General features: G+C 47.0%; 1 protein-coding gene across 1 annotated transcript in view; it reads right to left on the reverse strand.

The window, feature by feature from the left end:
- Window positions 1-1,224: 1,224 nt before the first annotated feature.
- LOC112631710 (maestro heat-like repeat-containing protein family member 7) overlaps window positions 1,225-21,908 on the reverse strand; it is a 50,997-nt gene continuing 30,313 nt past the window's right edge. The window contains exons 11-22 of the mRNA XM_025397193.1: window positions 19,645-19,789; window positions 19,009-19,184; window positions 18,222-18,359; window positions 18,010-18,124; window positions 10,120-10,260; window positions 9,729-9,848; window positions 9,356-9,532; window positions 8,533-8,742; window positions 7,367-7,468; window positions 2,765-2,867; window positions 2,122-2,181; window positions 1,225-1,508 (exon numbers count right to left, since the gene is read on the reverse strand). Of these exons, the coding sequence (XP_025252978.1) occupies window positions 1,357-1,508; window positions 2,122-2,181; window positions 2,765-2,867; window positions 7,367-7,468; window positions 8,533-8,742; window positions 9,356-9,532; window positions 9,729-9,848; window positions 10,120-10,260; window positions 18,010-18,124; window positions 18,222-18,359; window positions 19,009-19,184; window positions 19,645-19,789 (1,639 nt within the window). The 3' untranslated portion in view covers window positions 1,225-1,356. The remainder of the gene's footprint in view (window positions 1,509-2,121; window positions 2,182-2,764; window positions 2,868-7,366; window positions 7,469-8,532; window positions 8,743-9,355; window positions 9,533-9,728; window positions 9,849-10,119; window positions 10,261-18,009; window positions 18,125-18,221; window positions 18,360-19,008; window positions 19,185-19,644; window positions 19,790-21,908) is intronic.

Consider the following 21,908-nt stretch of genomic DNA (forward strand, 5'->3'; position numbering starts at 1 on the left):
TGGGGAACTGGTCACGGGCCAGACCTGGAGTGGACTCCAGCCTTCTGGTTCCTCCTTGCCACTGCGCTCCTCCCTGCACCCCCCAGAAAGTTTGCAACACAAGGTAATTTTTCCAAACGCAGTTCATCCTGTCTCTCGAGGATGCCAAGGCTCCTGCGGGATGTCGGGGGGGACAGGAATACTGGGTTAAGAGACTCTTCTTGTATTCTTTTAATGTGGGGTGGTGTTTTGTTTCCAGATTACATGCATAATATCTGCTTACTTTAGAAAAGTTGGAAAACAAGAGAGTGTCAAGAAAAATTCCATTTAGGATATAAGCTATGGGGCAGCTTTCCCAGGCACAAGGGAATGGCACCTCTCAGAATTTGGTAAGAGCCATTCAATTGTCAGAACTAGGTGGTATCTTAAAAGGTATCTTTTTCTCAGCGTCTGAAGTTGAGTTTTAAAAACAAAGATAATGTTTCCCAACTCTCTGTTTATAAATTTACATTTTACAGAATTGAGGCCCATAGAGGCCAACAGAGTTGGCCAAAATCATCCTGGGACAGAGATGGCCCTAGAATCCATTACTTTCCATATATTCATTACCTTGTATCTGTTATTTTATGCCTGACCAAAGTGAGGAGGTGACTTGTGGGGGTGTCAGAGCAGTCTTTGAGGTGGGTCTCATCCCAATGCACTTGACCTGTTAATAGGTTTTTAGTAAGATCTATCTTTTATCATTGCTTGTAACAAAGCAAAACTGCCCTGGCAGAGGCAGGGCACTGCAGGACAAGTATCCAGGCCTGAGTGTTGACACATGGGGTGTGGTTTGGGCTGTGCCAAGGGCCAGTCGTGGTGGTGTTTCTATAGAGCAGCACTGTCCCTGGCTCTGTGGTACCCAAACTCTCTGATCTTCCAGGAGGTTTTTCACTAACAACCCTTTAATAAATCACTTTCCTGCTTAAGCAACTCTGTTGCTTACCATCACAACTGCATTCTAGAACACCTCATGTATGCCAACATTACTTCCCCCTCGGCTCATAGTTGAGGTTGGTTCAAAAGAAACGGCTGGCTCTGGCCTTAGACCCATGGCTGAATGGGAGAAGGGAGCAGAGGGGCAGAGCAGGGAAAGGTCACCCCGACCCAGATGTTCACAGGAGAGAAGGTGGCTCACAAGTGACTCTACCCCAGAAGGCCAAGAATTGACTGGCAAGACAACCTAATAGCTATTTTCACAAAGGTGCATGCTTTTTCCTTTTATTACAAAGATTCTGCAGGGATATACCTCCATTTCTAGCGCAGGAGCCAGGAATCTGGCCCCATTGTCACAGGGTCTGATGGTCAGGCCTACATCTGAGACTCAAGGATGCAGGCTCAGAAGTAGTGCCTTTGGGGCCTCCTCCTGCAGAAGCAGGAGGTCGGGGCCTTGGCCAGTAGCAGCTTCTTCTTGGCTTCCAGGATATAGAAAGTCTGTGTGGTGAGGCAGCTGACCATGGGGTCAGAGTCTCTCTGCATGTGCCTTAGGGCTGAAACACAGACAGAGAAAGGATAGTGGGCTGCAGGAGGGCCTAGGCCCTGCGGCAGACAGGTACCAGGCAATGGGGTCAGGACTGGTGGATTTTAAACTATGAGCAAGAGTTTCTTCTAGGAGTCCACAACGCTCTGTTGCAAGCAAGGCCACATAGCTGCTGTGAGCACAGGGAGATGTGACGCCCACTTGCTCCTCACCCTGCACCCATTACCAACCACTCACTCCTCTCCTCTGCCCCTCCCTGGCCCTGCATCCTCTCTTTCCCATAGAATAGCTATGTGTGAAGTTCTCTGACTTCAAAGAGAGCTGCAGCCAGGGACTCAACTACATATGGGAGCCCAGCGCTGTCTCTCCTACAAGAAACCCAAGGGATCCTCCTGGCTGATGAATGGGCTCCATGGTGGTGAGGGTGTGAGTGAACATGGGGCAGGAGGGCTCTGACCAGCACCTCAGAACCTAAGCACCTTGGGGATGAGCCTGCCTCTTCACACTTCTGGATGATCATTTTTGTGAGGCCATCTGCCCACTTTTCCTAACTTCTGAGCATTCCCCACCAACACCGGTGCCACTAAAAGATGCAAGGAGGGGGCAACTGGGCTGCCACTCACCTGTGTACGCCTCCTCAATTTCATCAATCTCTTCCAAGTCTAGGGTTTGGATAATCTGGCCTACAGGGACGCAGAGAAGCACCTCAGAGGCCCCACCAGGAATCAGTGGGGTCCTGGCTGCAAGTACTCTCGGCCCCCTTCCCAAAACACTCACCATTCCCCTCCTTTTTCCTGTCTTTCCCTCCCTTGGCCACCAGCCTCAGGTTTGAACTTTTCCCATAAAGTCAAACTTGTGTCCCTTGCTTCTCTGAAGGGTTCTAAGCAAATTGGGCTGGGTGAAGGAGTGGATACTCCTCTGCCCTGAACAGCTGTTCCCTGGGGTGATCTGAGGCAGTCCCCCACCTACCTCTGAACTTCCCCCACTGAGCAGCTCCCAGACCCCATATGCCCCACCCTTTGTCTCTCTGCTGGTTGATCTCCTAGGACTTGGTACATTCTGCTATGGGAAGGTTACCACCCAACCCGACCAGGAGCTTCCTGCAGGGGAGGGAGCAGGCAGGCACAGGCAGGCACTCCCACCTCCACTCCCACCCCCCAATGTAATTCCCATGGGTTCTGTGTGTCCTCATGTCCTGGGTGCCCAGTCAGTTTAAGGGACCCTACAACAAGGACACAGTAGCTCCAACAAGACGAAAGGCCATACCTGCAAACCACACAGCTGCCCAGCGGATGGGAACCTGTGGGCTCTTGAAGAGAGCCACACACTGCTTCAGGAACCAGAGGGCTTTGTTTGTCTCCTGCTCCAGCTGTAAGAAAAGGTGTCAGATTATGGAAGGGACCCTCAGACCGTTTTGAGATTACACAGGAGCCATCCCCTGAGTGCAAAAATCTGTCAAAACCATCTCTATCTCCATCCCCTCCTACCACAGCTCCTGAAATCTTCTTTCTTTCATGAAGCCTTCCCGGATTGACCATGCCACAGAGATCATACTCCCTGGCCTTGACCCAGTTTAAGCATGAAGCTCATAGAGACTGGCCCCAGTGTTTGGCGCATACATTTTTTTCTCCTACTCCCAACAATAAGGTGAACCCTATTGCTTAAATCCTGTTTATTTCTATCTTAGTTTAAATCTTCAATCTCAAGGTCATATGCTTTAGGCTGCAAAAGATCATGCCTACAGCATTCTGTTTAAGCAGAGCCTCAGTCACACGAACACAAAGATGCGAACAATAAACACTGAGAATTCCAAAAAACAGGAGGGAGGGAGTGGGGCAAGGGTTGCAAAACTACCTACGGACTATGTTCACTCCTTGGGGATGGGAACATTAGAAGCACAAACCTCAGCATCACACAATATACCCATGTAACAAACCAGCACCCATGCCCCCGAACCTAAAATTTTTAAAATAGGCCAGGCACAGTGACTCACGCCTGTACTCCCAGCACTTTTGGAGGGCCAAGGCAGGCAGATCGCCTGAACTCAGGAGTTCAAGACCAGCCTGGGCGACATGGTGAAACCCGTGTGTACCAAAATGCAAAAAAATCAGCCAGGTGTGGTGGCACGCGCCTGTAGATCCAGCTTCTCAGGAGGCTAAGGAAGGAGAATCGCTTGAACCCAGGAGGTGGAGGTTGCAGTGAGCCGAGATCGCGCCACCGCACTCCAGCCTGGGCAACAAAGCCAGACTGTCTCCAAAAAAGTAAATAAATAAAATAAAATGAAATAAAATATTTAAAATAAATAAATAAAAATAAACAGAGCCTAGCAGTGCTGCATGTAATTACGTGTTTTCATACCTTCCATCGCCTGCCTAGGAATACAGCCCCTTCTGCGTTCATCAGACTTCCATCCTTGAAGGTTCAAAGGATGATGTGTCCTTCCCTTTGCAACCACCACTAACCCAAACCCCGTCTCCTGCATCTCCTTCCTAGCTCCGATCCTAACTCTCCTCTTTCACTCTGCAGTCTAAGTTCTTAAAACAGAAGGCTACATCCATGGTTTTTCCCAGCTTCTTTTGGCAGGATCTTTTCTTCAAAAAGAAATCTTAACTGGAAACCCAATATCTCAAACTAATAGAAGGAGTGGGGGGCGGGTGTGGTGGCCCTCGCCTGTAATCCCAGCACTTTGGAAAGCCAAGGCAAGAGGATCACTTGAGCTTGGGAGTTGGAGACCAGCCTGGGCAACATGGCAAGACTCTGTCTCTACAAAAAAAGAGGAAGGAGAAAGAGAAGGAGAAGAAGTGGGGCTGCTGGGGTTGAAGGAGGTGGGGAGGCTGAGCCTAGCCTGCCTGCTCATCTCTCCCATCTTTTGAAGTTACCCGAGAAACCCTTGGGTTTTTGTACCCTTGACTGCTTCCTGAAACTGGTCATGGTCCTTCCTAGGTGACCATGACCCTCCTCTCTTGTTGTCCTCCTTTGACTTTCTGCCAGGTTTCCCTTTCTAGTCTCCTCTGTGGGATCCTTGGAACTGATGTCTCCTGGGATCTCAGTGTTGACTCATATGCTCCTCCCACCACACAATTTCCTTAGGAGAGCGTATCTGGGCTTAGGGTTGCAGTCTTCATCTACTACCCAACGGTATGCTCAGGGTTCACCAAACACAGCCCTGTTCTCCAAGCTTCAGTGATACATATCTAACTTCCAATGGAAGCACAAACCTGTGGTGTTCTCACAGATTTTAGAAGCTTAACATGCACAAAATCAAGCCACCACCTTTCCCTCCACACCTGTTCCTCCCTCTGTATTTCTGACCTCAGTCCAGGACACCAGCATTCACCCATGTCAGAAGCCAAGAGGCAACTTTTACTTTCACACTTCATATCAAATCAATCTCCACAACTAGCTAATCCCGCCCATGCCTTTGTCTTCTTGACTTCATCATCTCTCCCCAGACACTCTATACAGCACAGGCTCCAATTCCATCCCTTGGCAACGTTTCTCTGATCTGTAGCTTGGGTGATTTGTGTGAAATGCACAGCTCTCTAACCATGCTACCCACTTGCTTAAAATGCTTCAACAACTCCCCTTGCCTACAGCCTCAAGTCCTGCTCCTCACTGGGCCCAAACCTCCACAGAACACTGTGGCCCAGCCTCCTGCTTCCGTGTCTCCTGCCTGGACCGGACTGCACACTGACAGTCCATGAGAAAAGTCAGCCTGAAGATATTTTTTTTTGTTTGATCTATGCAGTGTTTTACATTTTAAATTATTTGCCAACATCAATGGGGGAAATTTCACCCCAATCAGAGTCTTTCTCTGTCACCCATGCTGGAGAGCAGTGACTCGATCTCAGATCACTGCAACCTCTGCCTCCTGGGTTCAAGCGATTCTCCTGCCTCAGCCTCCCCAGTAGCTGGGATTACAGGCGTCCGCCATCTCACCTGGCTAATTTTTGTATTTTTAGTAGAGTCAAGGTTTTCCCATGTTGGCCAGGCTGTTTCAAACTCCTGTTGCCAGGTGATCCGGCCACCTTGGCTTCTCAAAGTGCTGGGATTACAGGTGTGAGCCACCGCACCCGGCATGGATTTCCTGCTTCTCTTAACAACCCTGAGCCACTTTCTCTCCTAGAAACAATTCATGGGTTCTCAACTGGGGACTATACTGTGTGGAGGGAATTATGGAACTTGGGGATGTTTATGGTTTTCAAAATGATGAGGGGGGTACACCAATTTCTAATATCCCATTACACATTTATGTCTACCAAAATCCTACTTATACTAATCCATGCCTAGAAGTTGGCTCTTTTAGATAACAGAGTAGTTTTTCACAGTTCAACTACATACTGGATTTTCTAGGAGTGCATCTGCAATAGACATCAAAGACTATACTTCATCTTGTTCAGAAAGTCATCAGACTTTCTGATCTAATCAGACTTTCCTGGTGTCGGGGGAGCTATTAATACAATCGTTTTGGAATTCTCATCACCAATGGTGACCCTTCTTGTGGTGACCCTTCTTGTGGTGACTCCCATATCATTCTGCATTTGTAGCAGATCCATTCACAGTGATTCTATGGAGAGGGGCAAGGATTCATGTACATCATTGTCTACTAAAGTAACTGGGCCCTGGCAGGGTGCAGTGGCTCACACCTATAATCCCAGCACTTTGGGAGGCTGAGGCAGGCAGGTCACCTGAGGTCAGGAGTTTGAGACCAGCCTGGTCAACATGATGAAACCCCATCTCAAAAAAGAAAAAACAAAAGAAAAAAGAAACCCCGTCTCTACTAAAAATACAAAAATTAGCTGGGCCCAGTGGCAAGTGCCTGTAATCCCAGCTACTCGGGAGCCTGAAACAGGAGGATCGCTTGAACCTGGGAGGCGGAGGTTGCAGTGAGCCAAGATCGCACCACTGCACTCCAACCTGGGCTTCAGAGTGAGACTCTGTCTCAAAAAAATAAATAAATAAAAAGTAACTTGGCCCAAGCATTTACATACAGTATTTATATTCTATTATTATATCATGTTATGCTATATTGTGTTCCATATATTCCTACAGATTATTTTGTTGTAGATTACTTTCACTTCTCCTTTGGAGTTAGGGCATTATATGACTTATTTTGGAAATATGCAAAAGTAGAGGATATTATTTATGAATTTCACTTTAGGAGAGTAAAGGCGGTGTTACTAGATGTGTGCTGTGACAATGGTGTGTGGTTTCTGGCCATGCTGAGGAGGCTGCCTGTGCTGGGTCTTGGGGCCTACATCTCTCCTCCGGGCCCATCCAGTCTGATCTCTGGTTAGTGTTTCCTGCATGACCTTGTAAGCATTTGCCTTTTCTGCCCCTGCTCTAATGATTCCAAGGCACTTACATTAATAGCTCCCTACACACCAGGCCCTTCTGCCCTTATTTCTCAGGATGGTTGTAAGGATCAAATCATACCAGATAATGTGTGCTCTGCTCCACACCCCTATGTACAGCATCACCTTGGCCTGCACTCTTGATTCCTTCCCTTTGCCTAAGTATTACCCTGCCTTATATTTCTCCTTCTGAAGATGACACCTCCTCCAGGAAGCCTTCCTTCAACTTCCAGACTGTGCTGGGTACCCCTCCTTTGCCTTTCCCGAAGTATGCTGAGATTGTCTACTTGTGTGTCTAGCTCCCCAATTCAGACAGGAAACAAGGGGAGGGCAGGAACTATATCTAGGTGCCAATCACAAAGTAGGTGCTTAATGAGTATCTCATCATTGAACTGTTGCTGTCGCCGCTGCCATTACTGCTGCAAACCCCAGAGCTGCAGGAAAACGACCTAGACCGCTGGGGACGCCACCCTCCCTTGCATAGGAGCAGACAGTGAGCAAGCTGCTGGCTTACCAGGGCTCCAAGAATGTTCCACACATCTTTCTCTGCAAATACTGCTTTCAGCTTTGACCAGCCCAGCATGGCAGCTGTGTGGCAGAGGGCAGACCGGCAGATCTGGGAGACAAGGAGGCTCAGCATGAGGAGCTGAGGAGTGGGACTGGGCAGGGAAATGGAGGGGTGCAAAGAACAGAGACAAGCAGCATCACACTCAGCCTCGATGGGATGGAAACGCAGGTGAATCGACAGGGATCCAGGGCTTCGGAAAAAGGCAGGGGTCCAGGCAGCTTGGCTCTACTTACAACCCCCTATTCTCCCTAATAAGAAGTTTAAAAATTACAGTTCTAACAATTTTCCCAGTTGCTGTGGTGTGACACTGAGACCCAGAGCAAGAGCACTGGAACTATTTAGCTCAGAGCCTTATTCACCAGCCGCATGGCTTCCCACGCTGCCACCCCCGCAACCCTCCCTGCCCCACAAAACAGTCTCTCTGAAAATAAATTTCCCCAAAGTCTTAATCCCCCAACTGGGTGGTCACTGTTCTAAATCAGGGCTGGCTCTGTCAGGAATACCACGGCTGAGTTCACCGGTGGGACTCTCCGCACAAATATCCCCATTCAATCGCTTGCCCAGCCGGACTCAGATGTGCCTAAGAGGCCTCAGTGATGGCAGAGTGGTCTGCTCTGTGGAAACAAGGTGTCCTGTCACAGAGTAAGTCAGCCAGTCTTCAAGTGTTCAAGCTGCAGTTCACGTTCCTGGGTCTCCTGGGCTCAAAGCTGGACTCATTCATTCCGGAATGAAGGCCAGTTCCAGGCTCTCTCTATTCTGCCCACCACACTGCCTCCCTCAGGGTCTTCCCGACCCAGGGAGCTCTGTCTCCATTCACAGGCAGAGAGTATGCAGAAAGCAGCATGGAAAGGGGGCTCCTGGAGCCACAGGCTGGGAGGCAGAGAGAGGGATTGCTGCCCGTCGATGAGATTTTCCTCCTGGGAGAAACACCCACAGTATTCCACTGGGAGTCAGTGGCCAACCAGATGGAGCCAGAAGCTGGAGAAACTTTAGTGCAAGCATCTGTTCATCTCTAGTCTGTCATTCGGCAAGGTCAGAGACTAGTTGACTCCTTCAGCACCATCCAGTACTGCCACAGCCCTGCCTAAGCACTCAACATGCTTAGCTTTTACCTCCCATGAAAACGGGGACTGAAGACCAGGCTCCAAGGCCTGGCCTCTCACCAGAGCCACGTCGGTATTTACGTCCCTCAGGTGGAGCACCAGGGGGACTAGCAAGTTGAGGATCTGGTGCTTCAAGGGGAAGACAAGGCCTCTCTTCTTGACCTTGGCCAAGAGACTCTCATAGATCTCAAAGGCTGCCAACCGCAGATGCTCTGACACCTGGGAGAGAAGACACACATGCGTGGGGAAGCAGAAGCAATCAGGTCCCTGAGCTCCACCCCCGCCAACCCCACACTCCCCTGTCCATTCCCTCCCTCAAATGATCTGCTCTGATCCCCGCCTGCTGTGGTCTGTTCTCTTGCTCCATCTCACCCCTTCAGAAAGATACAAGGAGGGCAGGAGCAATCAAGTCCCTACAGAACAGTACCATATTCAAGGTGAAGGGCCTTGAATCATTCTGCCAACTCTGTGAGGGGTTTTGTTTTGTTTTGTTTTGTTTGACACAGGGTATCGCTCTGTCGCCCAGGTTGGATTGCATGCCACAATCACAGCTCACTGCAGCCTTGACCTGCTGGGCTCAAGCAATCCTCCTGCCTCAGCCTCCCAAGAAACTGGGGCCACAAGTGCACACCACCAGACTCAGCTAATTTGTTGTTGTTAGAATGGGGTCTCACTATGTTGCCCAGGTTGATCTTGAGCTCCTGGCCTCATGTGATCCTCCTGCCTCGGCCTCCCAATGTGCTGGGATTACAGGCGTGAGCCACCATGCCTGGCCAACTCCCTTATTTTACAGATGCCGAGAGAAAGAAAATGACCCCAGAGGGGCCTTTACCTCCTCAAAGAAGGGCACCAGCGTGAAGGTGAGCTGGATCAGGAAGGAGGAGGAGTGCCGCCAGGTGAGGTGGCTCAGGAGATTCTTCAGCACCAGCAAAGTCTCCAGTACTATGTCGCTGTTCGAGGAGTAGCAGCAGTTCAGCACATACGGCTGGAGGATTCGGAGCCGCCTCACCTGCGGGCGACAGTGGCTCAGGGAACGGGGAGCTGGGGAAATGACTCCTGCCAAGTCAAGGAATTCTCATTTCAAGTCAATTCAGCCCCGCAAATGAGAACCACACTCTATTGTTTTTTCATTCCAGAGCTGGGACTGGCCCAGCATCTGGGGAGCCATCGGAGTGAGTAGCCCAGGAGAGCATTTGGGGAGGTACCTTGCGTCCATCATGAGAAAAGGGGAGAAAACAGAGGAGGCCCCCTCCTCCCACCATGCCATAAGTTTCCATCGCCACTGCCCTTCTCATCCCTGATGATGACAGCCACCTCCAGGGGACCTGGATGACATGTGTGAGATCCTGGGGTTAGCTTCATCTGTTCTCTGAAATGACCCATGAAAAAACTTCTTCCGGAGACCTTTCCCGGAAGGAGAAATCGTGAATGGCTCAAGCCCCAACTCCTGTCTGTGGTGCATTGGCCTCATGAGGATTTGCTCTCTTTGATCCCAAGAGTGTGTCCCACCCTATCTATAACTGGACACAGCAGATGTTACCTCCCCTGGTTACAACATCGCCTGAGAGCACACCCTTAGCTCCTGCCCCATTTTACCATGTTTTCATGCTTCGCAAAGACCTCTAGCATCTGCAGCAATGGCTTCACTATGGCTGGCTCCTCACTCTTGAACCAGTTTGCCAGAATGCGGGTGGTGAAGTCATCCACTAAGGCTGCCACATCTGGGCACTGGAGCAGCTGGGGAAGGGAGGCCAAGAAAGATGGGCGGGCAAGGAGAAAAAAAATCATCGATGACTTTGGACTAGGTTCCTACTCACTAGTAGGGAAATACTCTTTAGAGTTTAGAATTGGTAGAGAGGCCAAAGCATAAAAGGTGAATTTGCACCTGTCATTCCAGAAGTCATTTATTCATTCTCCAAGTTTTTCTTAAGCATTTTTTTTTTTTTTGAGATGGAGTCTTGCTGTGTCACCCAGGCTGGAGTGCAGTAGTGTGATCTCGGCTTACTGCAACCTCTGCCTCCCGGGTTCAAGTAATTCTCCTGCCTCAGCCTCCTGAGTAGCTGGGACTACAGGATGTGCCACCACGCCCAGCTAATTTTTGTATTTTTTAGTACAGATGGGGTTTCAGAATGTTAACCAGGCTGGTCTTGAACTCCTGACCTCAGGGGATCCACCCACCTTAGCCTCCCAAAGTGCTGAGATTACAGTCATGAGCCACCACAAAACTGGCCCCGTAAGCACTTTTTTTTCTTTTTTTTTCAGACAGAGTCTCACTCTGTTGCCCAGGCTGGAGTGCAGTGGCACAATCTCGGCTAACTGCAACCTCCACCTCCCAGGTTCAAGTGATTCTCCTACCTCAGCCTCCCGAGTAGCTGGGACCACAGGCATGTGCCACCACACCTGGCTAATTTTGTATTTTTAGTAGAGAGGGGTTTTCACCATGTTGCCCAGGCTGATCTCGAACTCCTAACCTCAGGTGATACACCTGCCTACCCTCCCAAAGTGCTGGGATTACAGGCGTGAGTCACCACATCCAGCCCCATTAAACATTTTTGATAAAGAAAACTGTAGGAGATACAAGTAAGAAATGCACTCTGCCCTCAAAGATCCTAGCAATTCAGCTGGAGAGTCAAGACTTAGGTACATGAATCACCTAGTGAACATCTCAAGGCAATAACAATACTACATAAATTAAAAGCAAGTAAAAAATTCCTATAAACAGGTGTTGATTCATCTAGGAAGAGTTTATGAAAGAGGTAGAACTTGGCCAGGTGTGGTGGCTCATGCCTGTAATCTCAGCACTTTGGGAGGCTGAGGTGGGCGGATCACCTGAGGTCAGGAGTTCGAGACCGGCGTGGCCAACATGGTGAAACCCCATCTCTACTAAAAATGCAAAAATTAGCTGGGCGTGGTGGCAGGCACCTGTAATCCCAGCTACTCAAGAGGCTGAGGCAAGAGAATCGCTGGAATCCAGGAGGCGGAGGTTGCAGTGAGCCAAGATCATGCCATTGCACTCCAACCTGGAGGACAACAGCGAAAGTTTGTCTCCAAAAAAAAATTAAAAAAAAAAAAAGAAAAAGAAAGAGGTAGAACTTGAGCTGAACTTGAATAAAGAGAACTTCAATGAGCAGATGGAAGGGGAACGTAAGCATGTGTGTGTTTAATGGGAAAAGGTAGGTATAGCAAAACAAGGGCGAAATGTAGGGATAAGCTAAGCATAATGTAGTTGAGGGAAGGGCAACTGGGTGCTGACCCGACTCCAGAGGAGGATTCCATTGGCAAGGAATGTTGGACCTGGGAAATGTGTTATGTTGACAGAAGATCCTAGGAGGAAAGAGACCAGCATGTTATCTTTTGGAGTTGCTCCAGTCGGGTATGGTGGCTCACACCTGTAATCCCAACTACTCTGGAGGTTGAGGCAGGGCAATCATTTAAAGCCAGGAGTTGGGGACCAGCCTGAGCAACATAGCAAGACTCGCTGTCTCTAAGAAAAGTTAAAATAATTGCTTCAAGCACAGGTAATAAGGGTCTGGACTAGGCCAGGGTAGTGGGAATGGAGAAAGGATGACCCTGAAGAACACTGCAAAACACAGATTTACTGACCTGCTCAAAAGGCGAAAGAGAAAAGTCAAAGACAGTCTCCCAGAATAATAATTTTTTAAAAGGGAGGGGGAGAAAGGAGAATTATTAAGAAATCATTGTTGGCCAGACATGGTGGCTCACGCCTGTAATCCCAGCACTTTGAGAGGCCGAGGCAGACAGATCACCTGAGGTTGGGAGTTCGAGACCAACCTAACCAACATGGGGAAACCCCATCTCTACTAAAAATACACGATTAGCCGGGTGTGGTGGCACATGCCTGTAATCCTGGCCACTCAGGAGGCTGAGGCAGAAGAATTGCTTGAAACCTGGAGGCGGAGGTTGCAGTGAGCTGAAATTGTGTCATTGCTCTCCAGCCTGGGCAACAAAAGTGAAACTCTGCCTCAAAAAAAAAAAGAAAAAGAAAAAGAAAAAGGAAGAAATCCTTGTAATGATCATTCAACAGCACTGGGGACTCCAGGTTCTGCTGGGTGATATCGAACAAGTGATGCATGTTAGTGTCACCTGCAGAGCTATTAAAAATGCTGATTCTCGGACCCCACATCACCCCCAAGATTCTGAGTTAATTGGACTGAGTTGGCCCCCAAGTATTAGGGTAAGTTCTCCTGGAGATATGAATATGCATCCAGCATTGAGAACTCCTGCTCTAAGTGCACATGCTTTGGAATAAACATGCCAGAAGGACACCTTGAGTCTGCACAGGTAGGCTGGCTCAGACTTACATACATCAGTACATTCACCTGGATAGACCAGCCTGGCACGCACTCTGTTTAAGGATAGACTAGCATGCACATGATGGAAAACATTATGATGGAAAAACATGTGTAGTCGTGCAAATGGAAAATCAGGAGTTAAAGTAGTCTTGTAGACAAGAAAAAGGCAAACAATTCAATAGGACAATGGGCAAAGGACATGGGAAGGAATTCACAGAAGGGCAAATCCAAATCACAAAATTATATGCAGAATGCTCAAAATCAATAGGAGCCAGGGAGATGCAAACCAGAGCAGCAATAAGGTATTGCTTTACACCAAGCCTGTCCAACGCACATCCCAAAGGCCCCACGCAGCCCTGGACAGCTTTGAATGTGGTCCAACACAAATTTGTAAACTTTCTTAAAACATTATGAGGTTTTTGCGATTTTTTTTTTTTTTAGCTCATCACCTATCATTAGTGTTAGTGTATTTTATCTGTGGCCCAAGACAATTCTTCTTCCAATGTGGCCCAGGGAAGCCAAAAGATTGGACATCCCTGCTTTATACCTGCCAGGAGGACAAACATCTAAAAAGGGTTAAGCTTTGTTGTTAGAAGAGATAGAGAGAAACCCTTCTCTCACACTTCCCTGAGATAAATGTGAATTGTTAGTGTTTCTTTGGAAAACAATCTGTCAACATCTATTATGTGTGTGTGATTATTTGAGCATGCAGAAGGATACATACTTGGTTGCTTGCATTTGAGACACTTGGGAGATGAAGAGGTGGAGGTATAGACTGAATGTAGTAGGAGGGGAGAAGGCAAAAGTAGAAGAGAAAAAAAGACTGCATTTAAAAAATCAGTTTGCGGACCACTTAAGGTCAGAAGTTCGAGAACAGGGCCAGGCGCGGTGGCTCAAGCCTGTAATCCCAGCACTTTGGGAGGCCGAGATAGGCGGATCACGAGGTCAGGAGATCGAGACCATCCTGGCTAACACGGTGAAACCCCGTCTCTACCAAAAAATACAAAAAACTAGCTGGGCGAGGTGGCAGGCGCCTGTAGTCCCAGCTACTCGGGAAGCTGAGGCAGGAGAATGGCGTGAACCCGGGAGGTGGAGCTTGCAGTGAGCTGAGATCCAGCCACTGCACTCCAGCCTGGGTGACAGAGCAAGACTCCATCTCAAAAAAAAAAAAGAAGAAAAAGTTCGAGAACAGCCTGGCCAACATGGCAAAACCCTGCCTCTACTAAAAATACAAAAATTAGCCAGGCGTGGTGGCAGGCATCTGTAATCCCAGCTACTCAGGAGGCTGAGGCAGGAGAATCACTTGAATCCAGAAGGCAGAGGTTGCAGTGAGCCAAGATCATGCCACTGCACTCCAGCATGGGCAACAGAGCGATACTCCTTCTCAAAACTAAATAAATAAATAAATAGGCCGGGCATAGTGGCTGACACCTGTAATCCCAACACTTTGGGAGGCTGAGGCAGGTGGATCACCTGAGGTCAGGCATTTGAGACCAGTCTGGCCAATGGTGAAACCCCATTTTTACTAAAAATACAAAAAATCAGCTGAGTGTGGTGGTGGGCGCCTGTAATCCCAGCTACTCAGGAGGCTGAGGCAGGAGAATTGCTTGAACCTGGGAGGCAGAGGTTGCAGTGAGCTGAGATTGCACCATTACACTCCAACCTGGGCAACAAGAGTGAAACTCCATCTCAAAAAATAAAATAAATAAAATTTTAAAAATAAATAAATAATCAGTTTCCATGGTTTAATTTGCTTGTTTGTATTATATGTGTATATAGATTATTTTAAATAACATTTATTGCTTGATGACTTGTGAGATAGAAAATATCTTTTATATAATAAAATAACATTTTAAAAGCCAAAAGTCAATCAGATACATTTAAAATATATGTACTTGCTTTAGCATGCATGTATGCATGCACATATGAATGTACGTTTACATGTTGCTAATGGCAAAGAAGTCTTCATTAACATCTCAGCAGTTTCATCTGTCTTTGATTGGCAGTCAGGCAGATCCACCCTAATTTACTCTCTAGCTGAGTAAGTAACTTCTTAAATTCTCTGAACTTCACTTTCGTTCTCTACAAAATAGAGCTAAATAACACCCTTTTCACAGAATTAGAGAGAAATAAAATAACAGAGCTCTGCTGTTTCTTGAGTACACTGAAGAAAAGCACACAACCTTTTCTCTTTTAAATATTTCTACTTGTGATCATCTCAAGGAAATGAATAAAGATAACGAAGCAACAAACAGGGAGTGACAAAGGCTGGGAAATATTAGAAAGCTTTCTTAGCCATGGTCTCTCACTTAACAGATCTTGACCTACTTACTTACCTGGTACCTTAAACCCCACTGGCTTTCCACTTTAGAATTCACTACTTCTCTCTCTGATTGCTAAGAATGGGGTTCACCCATCTCGCTACTGGGGTGTGCCTTCCAGCCTCTTCCCAAGCACGCTGACCTCCCCTCCCCGTTGTCAGCCTGAAACCCCAATCAGGGTGGCAGATGAGCAAACGCTCTATCATGTGTCCCTTTGTTTCAGTTGGGTATCAGACACTTGGGGAAATTCTAGAGTGATTCTCAATCCTAGCTGTATTTCTAGAACATCCCTTTAAACCTGGGAGCTTCTAAAACAAACTGATGCCTAGACCCTGTCCCAAATCGATTCAAATAGAAAAACTTGACAGAGAGTGAGGGGTGGGGTGGGGGCTTGGCATTAGCATTTTGGAAACCTCCCGGGAGGATACTGATATGCAGCCAGGGTTCAGAATTACTGCTCTAAAGAGAGTGGCAGCTATCTCATGGTGGCCTCCAGCCCACGCAGGCTTGTGCCTTGTACTGTTTCCCAAAGCTAGGTCCAAGCACTTCCTGTGGCACAGCAACCACTGGAGTACTTTTAGAAAATTAAGACTTCGTCTGGGTGTGGTGACTCATGTCTGTAATCCCAGCACTTTGGGAGTTCAAGGCAGGTGGATCAGCTGAGGTCAGGAGTTCGAGACCAGCCTGGACAACATGGTGAAACCCTGTCTCTATTAAAAATACAAAAATTAGTTAGGCATGGTGGTGCATGCCTGTAGTCCCAGCTACTCGGGAGGCTGAAGCAGGAGAATCACTTGAACCCAGGAGGCGGACGCTGCAGCGAGCCAAGATTGTGCCATTGCACTCCAGCCTGGGCAACAGAGCAAGACTCTGTCTCAAAGAAAAAAGAAAAAGAAAAAAAGAAAATGAAGACTTCTGGAGGGTGGGCACAATGGCTCATGCCTGTAATCCTAGCACTTTGAGAGGGGAGGCCAAGGCAGGTGGATCCCTTGAGGCCAGGAGTTCAAGACCAGCCTGGCCAATGTAGTGAAACTAAAATACAAAAATTAGCTGGGCGTGGATGATGCGTTCCTGTAGTCCCAGCTGCTCAGGAGGCTGAGGCAGGAGAATTGCTTGACCTGGGAAGCAAAGGTTGCAGTGAGCCAAGATCATGCCACTGCACTCCAGCCTGGGCGACAGAGAGACTCCACCTCAAAAAAAAAAAAAAAAAAAAAAAAAACCCCACCAGCAAAAAAGGCTTCTGGGCCTTACCCCAGACTTCCTGAATCCAAGTCTCTGGGGACAGGGCCCAGGAATCTGCATTTTAAACAGCTGCCCCGAGATATGACGTTCATAAATGATTGAGATCCACTGGACTAAGCCATCCCCTTCCAGTCAGGGTTCTGAATCCTACATGTCTCATTCCCACACCCTGAGCAGGAGTTCTGCCAACATGACATATATCCTTGAATGTGTATCTCAGTACCCCATACCAACATGTACAGGTCAGCCTCTAGCAGTGGACACCTTCCAACAAGACACCAATGTCTTATAATCCACATAAGGGCACACGACGACACACTGGGATAATATCTGTTTAAATCCTAGTATTAGTAATGTATTATCTTCTATCTCTGTGGTTATGTTCAAAAGTAGTCCAGCCCCGGTTAAAAAAAAAAAAATCTGGTGGCTTGAATTTTAAAAGGATCCCATTTAAAGCTGTAGTGGGTCAGAAACTCTGAAATTCTCCCAAATACTGTTGGTGGAAATCTAAATTGGTACAGCTCTACTGGAAAGCAATTTGGCATTATTGTTAAAAGTTATAGAAGACATTCATACTTTTTGAACCAATAGTTCCACTTATTATATTCAATAGTTAAGGAAATAATCTGGAATATGGGCAAAAACTTTTGACAGAGATGTTCATTAAAGTGTTATTTATAATCTTGTAAAATTGGAAACAGAATGTCGAATAAATTATAGATCATCTTTGTGATGAAACATTATAATCACCATTAACATTTACATTTATAGGCCAGGCATGGTGGCTCACAACTGTAATCCCAGCACTTTGGGAGGTTGAGGTAGGAGAATCACTTGAGCCCAAGAGTTCAAGACCAGCCTGGGCAGTATAGCGAGACCCCTTCTCTACATTAAATTTTGTTTTTTAATTAGCCAAGTGTGGTGCTACATGCTTGTAGGCATCGCTATTCAGAAGGCTGAGGTGGGAGAATCACTTGAGAACAGGAGATGGAGGCTGCAGTGAGCCATGATTACACCACTGCTCTCCAGCCTGGCCAAGAGAGTGAGACCCTGTCTCAAAAAATAAAACAAAATTTAAAAATGTATGTTACAAAGAACATGTAATGACATAGACAGATATTTGAATACAGCAGGATACAGAATATTAGTAGAAAATGATTTCAACTATCACACACACACACACACACACACCCCTCTGTATAGGCAAAAACCTGAATAAATGTGGTTTCCTCTAGGGATTATGCTTAGTAATGGTTGTATAATTTTTGATATACTTTTCCATGTTTTCTAAATTTCCTATTTTCTTTTATTTCTGTCAGGTGGCTGAATTGTACTGAGTCAATCGCTAAGCAAGGATTAATTTTAAAAGGCTGCTCAAGGCTGAGGTGGTTGAAGGAGAGAGCTGTGCTTTTCTGTAAAGTCAGGGCAGAGTCAAACTGCTGTGAGATTCAAGAAGGCACCAAAGCCCCCGGCTCAAGGTAACCATTAGCCATCTCCCCCAACCCTTCCTAGCAGTGAGTCAGTGGCCTTTCCAGGAGGCGTCTGTTGGGTGTGGCTGTCTCACAGAGGGATCACCCTCACCTGCCCCCCTCCCACCAAGAGCCAGTCACCTCTGTCAGGAACACAAGGGCCGTTAAGTGATTCTTGCAGTCTGGGTCCTGGAGGAATCTGATGATGGAGCTGAAGAGGGGGCGGTTGTGCCAACAGTTATTGATGACCAGGGACCTACCAACAAGAGCACAGTGTTCAGGTAAGGCCTGGGCCGCAGGAGCAGGCCAAGTGAACGCACAGCCCTCCAGCCGCGGACCCAGGTGCAGCTCACCTGGCCAGCACAGTGACTCCGTCATAGTGTCTTTCAGGATTGACAAGAAGCCACCAGCCCCCATGTCTCTGTATAGAAGACACATAGTCCCCATACCCAGAACTTCGCATCAAGGTCTTCAGGGCCTCCACGGTAGAACTGGAGAAAGGGCCAAAAACAGATAGGAAGTCATTCACCACCTGCGCTCCTCTCCCTCACTGGCCACCTGCCTGACTCCCAAAACTTTCTCAGGATCATGAACTGCTGGTGTGGGACAGCCCCCAGAGACCCAGGCTAATATTTTACAAGCGAAGCAACTGAGACCAAGAGAGATGTGGCATCTGCAAGGTGACACAGGGAGCCAGCAGAAGGGTGGGGAATGCAATCCAGGTCTGTGGACTCAGATGTGTGTTTTATCCACGGTATTGATCTCATTTTGGTGCAGAATCTCTGCATCAGCCTAGTAGGCCAAGTTTAAAGAAGGAGTCTTTTCTAAAAAGTCCAGATAGCTGGACTTGCACCTGTAATCCCAGCAACACAGGAGGCTGAGAGAAGAGGATGGCTTGAGCCAGGAGTTCAAGACCAGCTTGGGCAAAATAGCAAGACCCTGTCTCTAAAAATAATAATAATAAAATATATTTTTTTAAGTCCTGGGGGACTTCTTGAAATGACGCATGGGGAACATGTTAAGTGCCCTGGCAGGAGGGTGTACAAAGGGTATTCAGGCCTAGGAGGCTGACACCAAGTCAGGCGAAGGTGCTAAGCTGATGGTCCCTGGAGCATAATCACTAGCAAACACCAAAGGTACCTTATAGGGTCCACACATTCAGCTATGTGTTGCTGATCCTGGCTTATTTCAGTGTCCACTTCAACCACCAAAAAGGAGATCTGGAACAGCAAGGCCATGAACAAGGAGGAGAAGAAGGACTGCACCTCCATCCGCCGACTGGGTTCCAGCAGGAGCTCATGTATGGCTCTGGTGGCCTGGGAGGGAGAAGAAGAGTGAGGCATTATCATATCTTCAACTCATAGGTCCCGTCACCAGGAAATCTCTTTCCACAATCCATCACCATGACAGACTTGCCCAGTAAAACCCATGCTGTTAGAGCAAGTGAAGACTACATTAGTGTAAGCCAGAAAAATGAAGGGCAATTTCTAGAATGTCACTGTTTTAAAGCACTCTTCTAATCATGGTGGTTGTTTTAGTCTCTTACCATCTTTGAAAGTTAAAGAGGAACTGGGGAATTCAGTTCTTCTCTCTCCCTAACAAAGCTAAGTCAACTGGAAAACCCTCCCTGTAACCCAACTCCAAGACTGCCATTAGACTGTTCTACCAAACACTGATACCTAAAAGGTCAAGGCCAAAGAGCCCAAGTCAACTGAGGACGGGAGAGCAGGGAGTCCCCTTCCCCACCCCAGCCCCCCTCTGCTGGCCTTTCCATACAATCAGTGGTGAGATCTCTGTTCTGTGGCTGGGCTCCTGGTCCTTTGATCTCTGGTGTGGAGTCAGCCTCTGGAGCAGATAGTCCATGATCATTTCGTAGCCTTTGGGGAAGGATGCCAGGATTTCCCAGGGCCTGCAAACCCCCCTGCAGAGTCAGAAACCCATGAATGTAGCTACCCACTCCAGGTAAGCCATTCTTCACAAGTCCCACAGTGCTTCCAGGGGAGGGGACTCTAGGCTCCTTTGCCCAGGCCCCTAGTTCCCCTGGTTTCTTCCTTCTTTCTTGTCTCTCTCTTCATTATCCTCTCTCTTTTTCTCCTTCTATTCCTTTCATCTTGCCATCACCTCCAGACCTCCCTGTTCTCTGTCATCTCACAGAAATCTGGAAATGTTCACTTGGTCTGTGAACCTGGTTTGAGAAAATATCTGAGGCCAAAGCTTGTTGACCACACTTGAATGTGTCAGATCAGTGAGAAGAGCCTTCTCTCTGGCCTGTCCAAGTTCTCACTACCCACCCACCCTCAGACCACTGCATCTGTCTTCCAGGCTTTCCCCTGTCATCCTTAATATCTGGCATGACCGCACCTCTCTTCAGGCCAGGTCTGATCACCAGCCCTGCACAGCACCCCCAACCTCACCCCATGCATGGACTCTCTCTCCTCTATCATTGGGCACATGCCTTTCCCTTTGCCTAGTGTGTCTCCCCTCTCACTTTTACCTGGAAAAATCACACTCAGAAGAAAAGTACATATCTGAAAAGCATTTGCTACAAATAACATAAAATTTTAAGAAAATGTGCTTAGTGTCCTCAAGAAGTCATGGCCTTTTTGAAACAGGAGGACAAAGCATTGAGGAAGTGAAGGTGAGATAAAAGGTGAAGACAGACTTTCACAGCTGGTAAACAATACACAGCATGCTCTGGGGACAAAGACAAGAGAGAAAAAATGAGTTGTCAATGAAAGAATGGCAATGAGACTGACAGCCAACTTCCCCACAGAAACAGTGGAGAGCAGAAGACAGTGGGATAAACCTTCCAAGTGCTGAACAAAAATAAACATCAACCCCCAAGTTCCCAGCAAATCTATCATTTAATGCAGATTTGCTTTATTTAGAGATAAACAAAAATAGATGGTTTCACCAATTGCGTCTCCCTAGAGGATAAACTCCTAAATAATACCTTTAAAGGTTTTGTTTTTTCCTTCCCCTTTAGGGAAAAGAAAAATAATTTCCTAAGGAAAGTTTGAGATGCAAGGGATGGTGAGCAAATAAAATGGTAAATATGCCTATAAATCTAAACACAATATTAGAGTAAGAATGTGCATAACAGCACTGTTAATAATAGCAAGAAGCTGGAAACAACAAACAGTCATTAAAAAAAATGGATAAAACAAGTTTGTAATAATCGTACAATGAGATACTATAAAACAATTAAATAAGCTTGGTCTGGCTGAGTGAGGTGGCTCACACCTGCAATTCCAGCACTTTGGGAGGCCGAGGAGGGAGGATTGCTTGAGCCCAGGAGTTCAAGACCAGCCTGGGTGACATGGTGAGACCCATCTCTACTTTAAAAATATACAAAAAAGAAAAATAAATAAATAAATAAACAAGTCTGGTCTAATAGATGACTTTGCATGCAGTAGAGAATATAAATTTATTTCAAATAGCCATTAAACATATAGTAAAATTTATAACATTAATCTTCCTGGTCTATACACACAAAAGAATCCCTCAACACATTATCAAAAGGAGAAGACATTTAGATCGTGTTCTCTAATTATCATCCAATAAAACCAGAAAAAGATGATCAAAATATCTAACCACTTGGAAATTAAAAGATTAAAGAAAGAAACCTGTATAAATTTGTATAAATACGTCATTAGATGTTGCAATGGCATTTGGTACTTCAAAGTCTATTTTTTATTTTTTCAAAAAACTCAGCAGATTTTACCATTTCTTTGCATTGAAAGCATTGAAAAGCCTCTCCTCTGACTGTTTTGTAATATATGATACCTTACTGTTGACCACAGTCACTCTACTATGCCAGAATTTATTCTTCTATCGAATTATAACTTTGTCCAGCCAGGTGCAGTGGCTCACGCCTGTAATCCCAGCACTTTGGGAGGCCAAGGCAGGCAGATCACCTAAGTTCAGGAGTTTGAGACCAGCCTGGCCAACATGATGAAACCTCATCTGTACTGAAAATACAAAAATTAGCTGGGCATGGCGGCACACGCTTGTAATCCCAGCTCCTCGGGAGGCAGGCA

The sequence above is a fragment of the Theropithecus gelada genome, chromosome 1 (assembly GCF_003255815.1).
Source record: "Theropithecus gelada isolate Dixy chromosome 1, Tgel_1.0, whole genome shotgun sequence".
Taxonomy (NCBI): domain Eukaryota; kingdom Metazoa; phylum Chordata; class Mammalia; order Primates; family Cercopithecidae; genus Theropithecus; species Theropithecus gelada.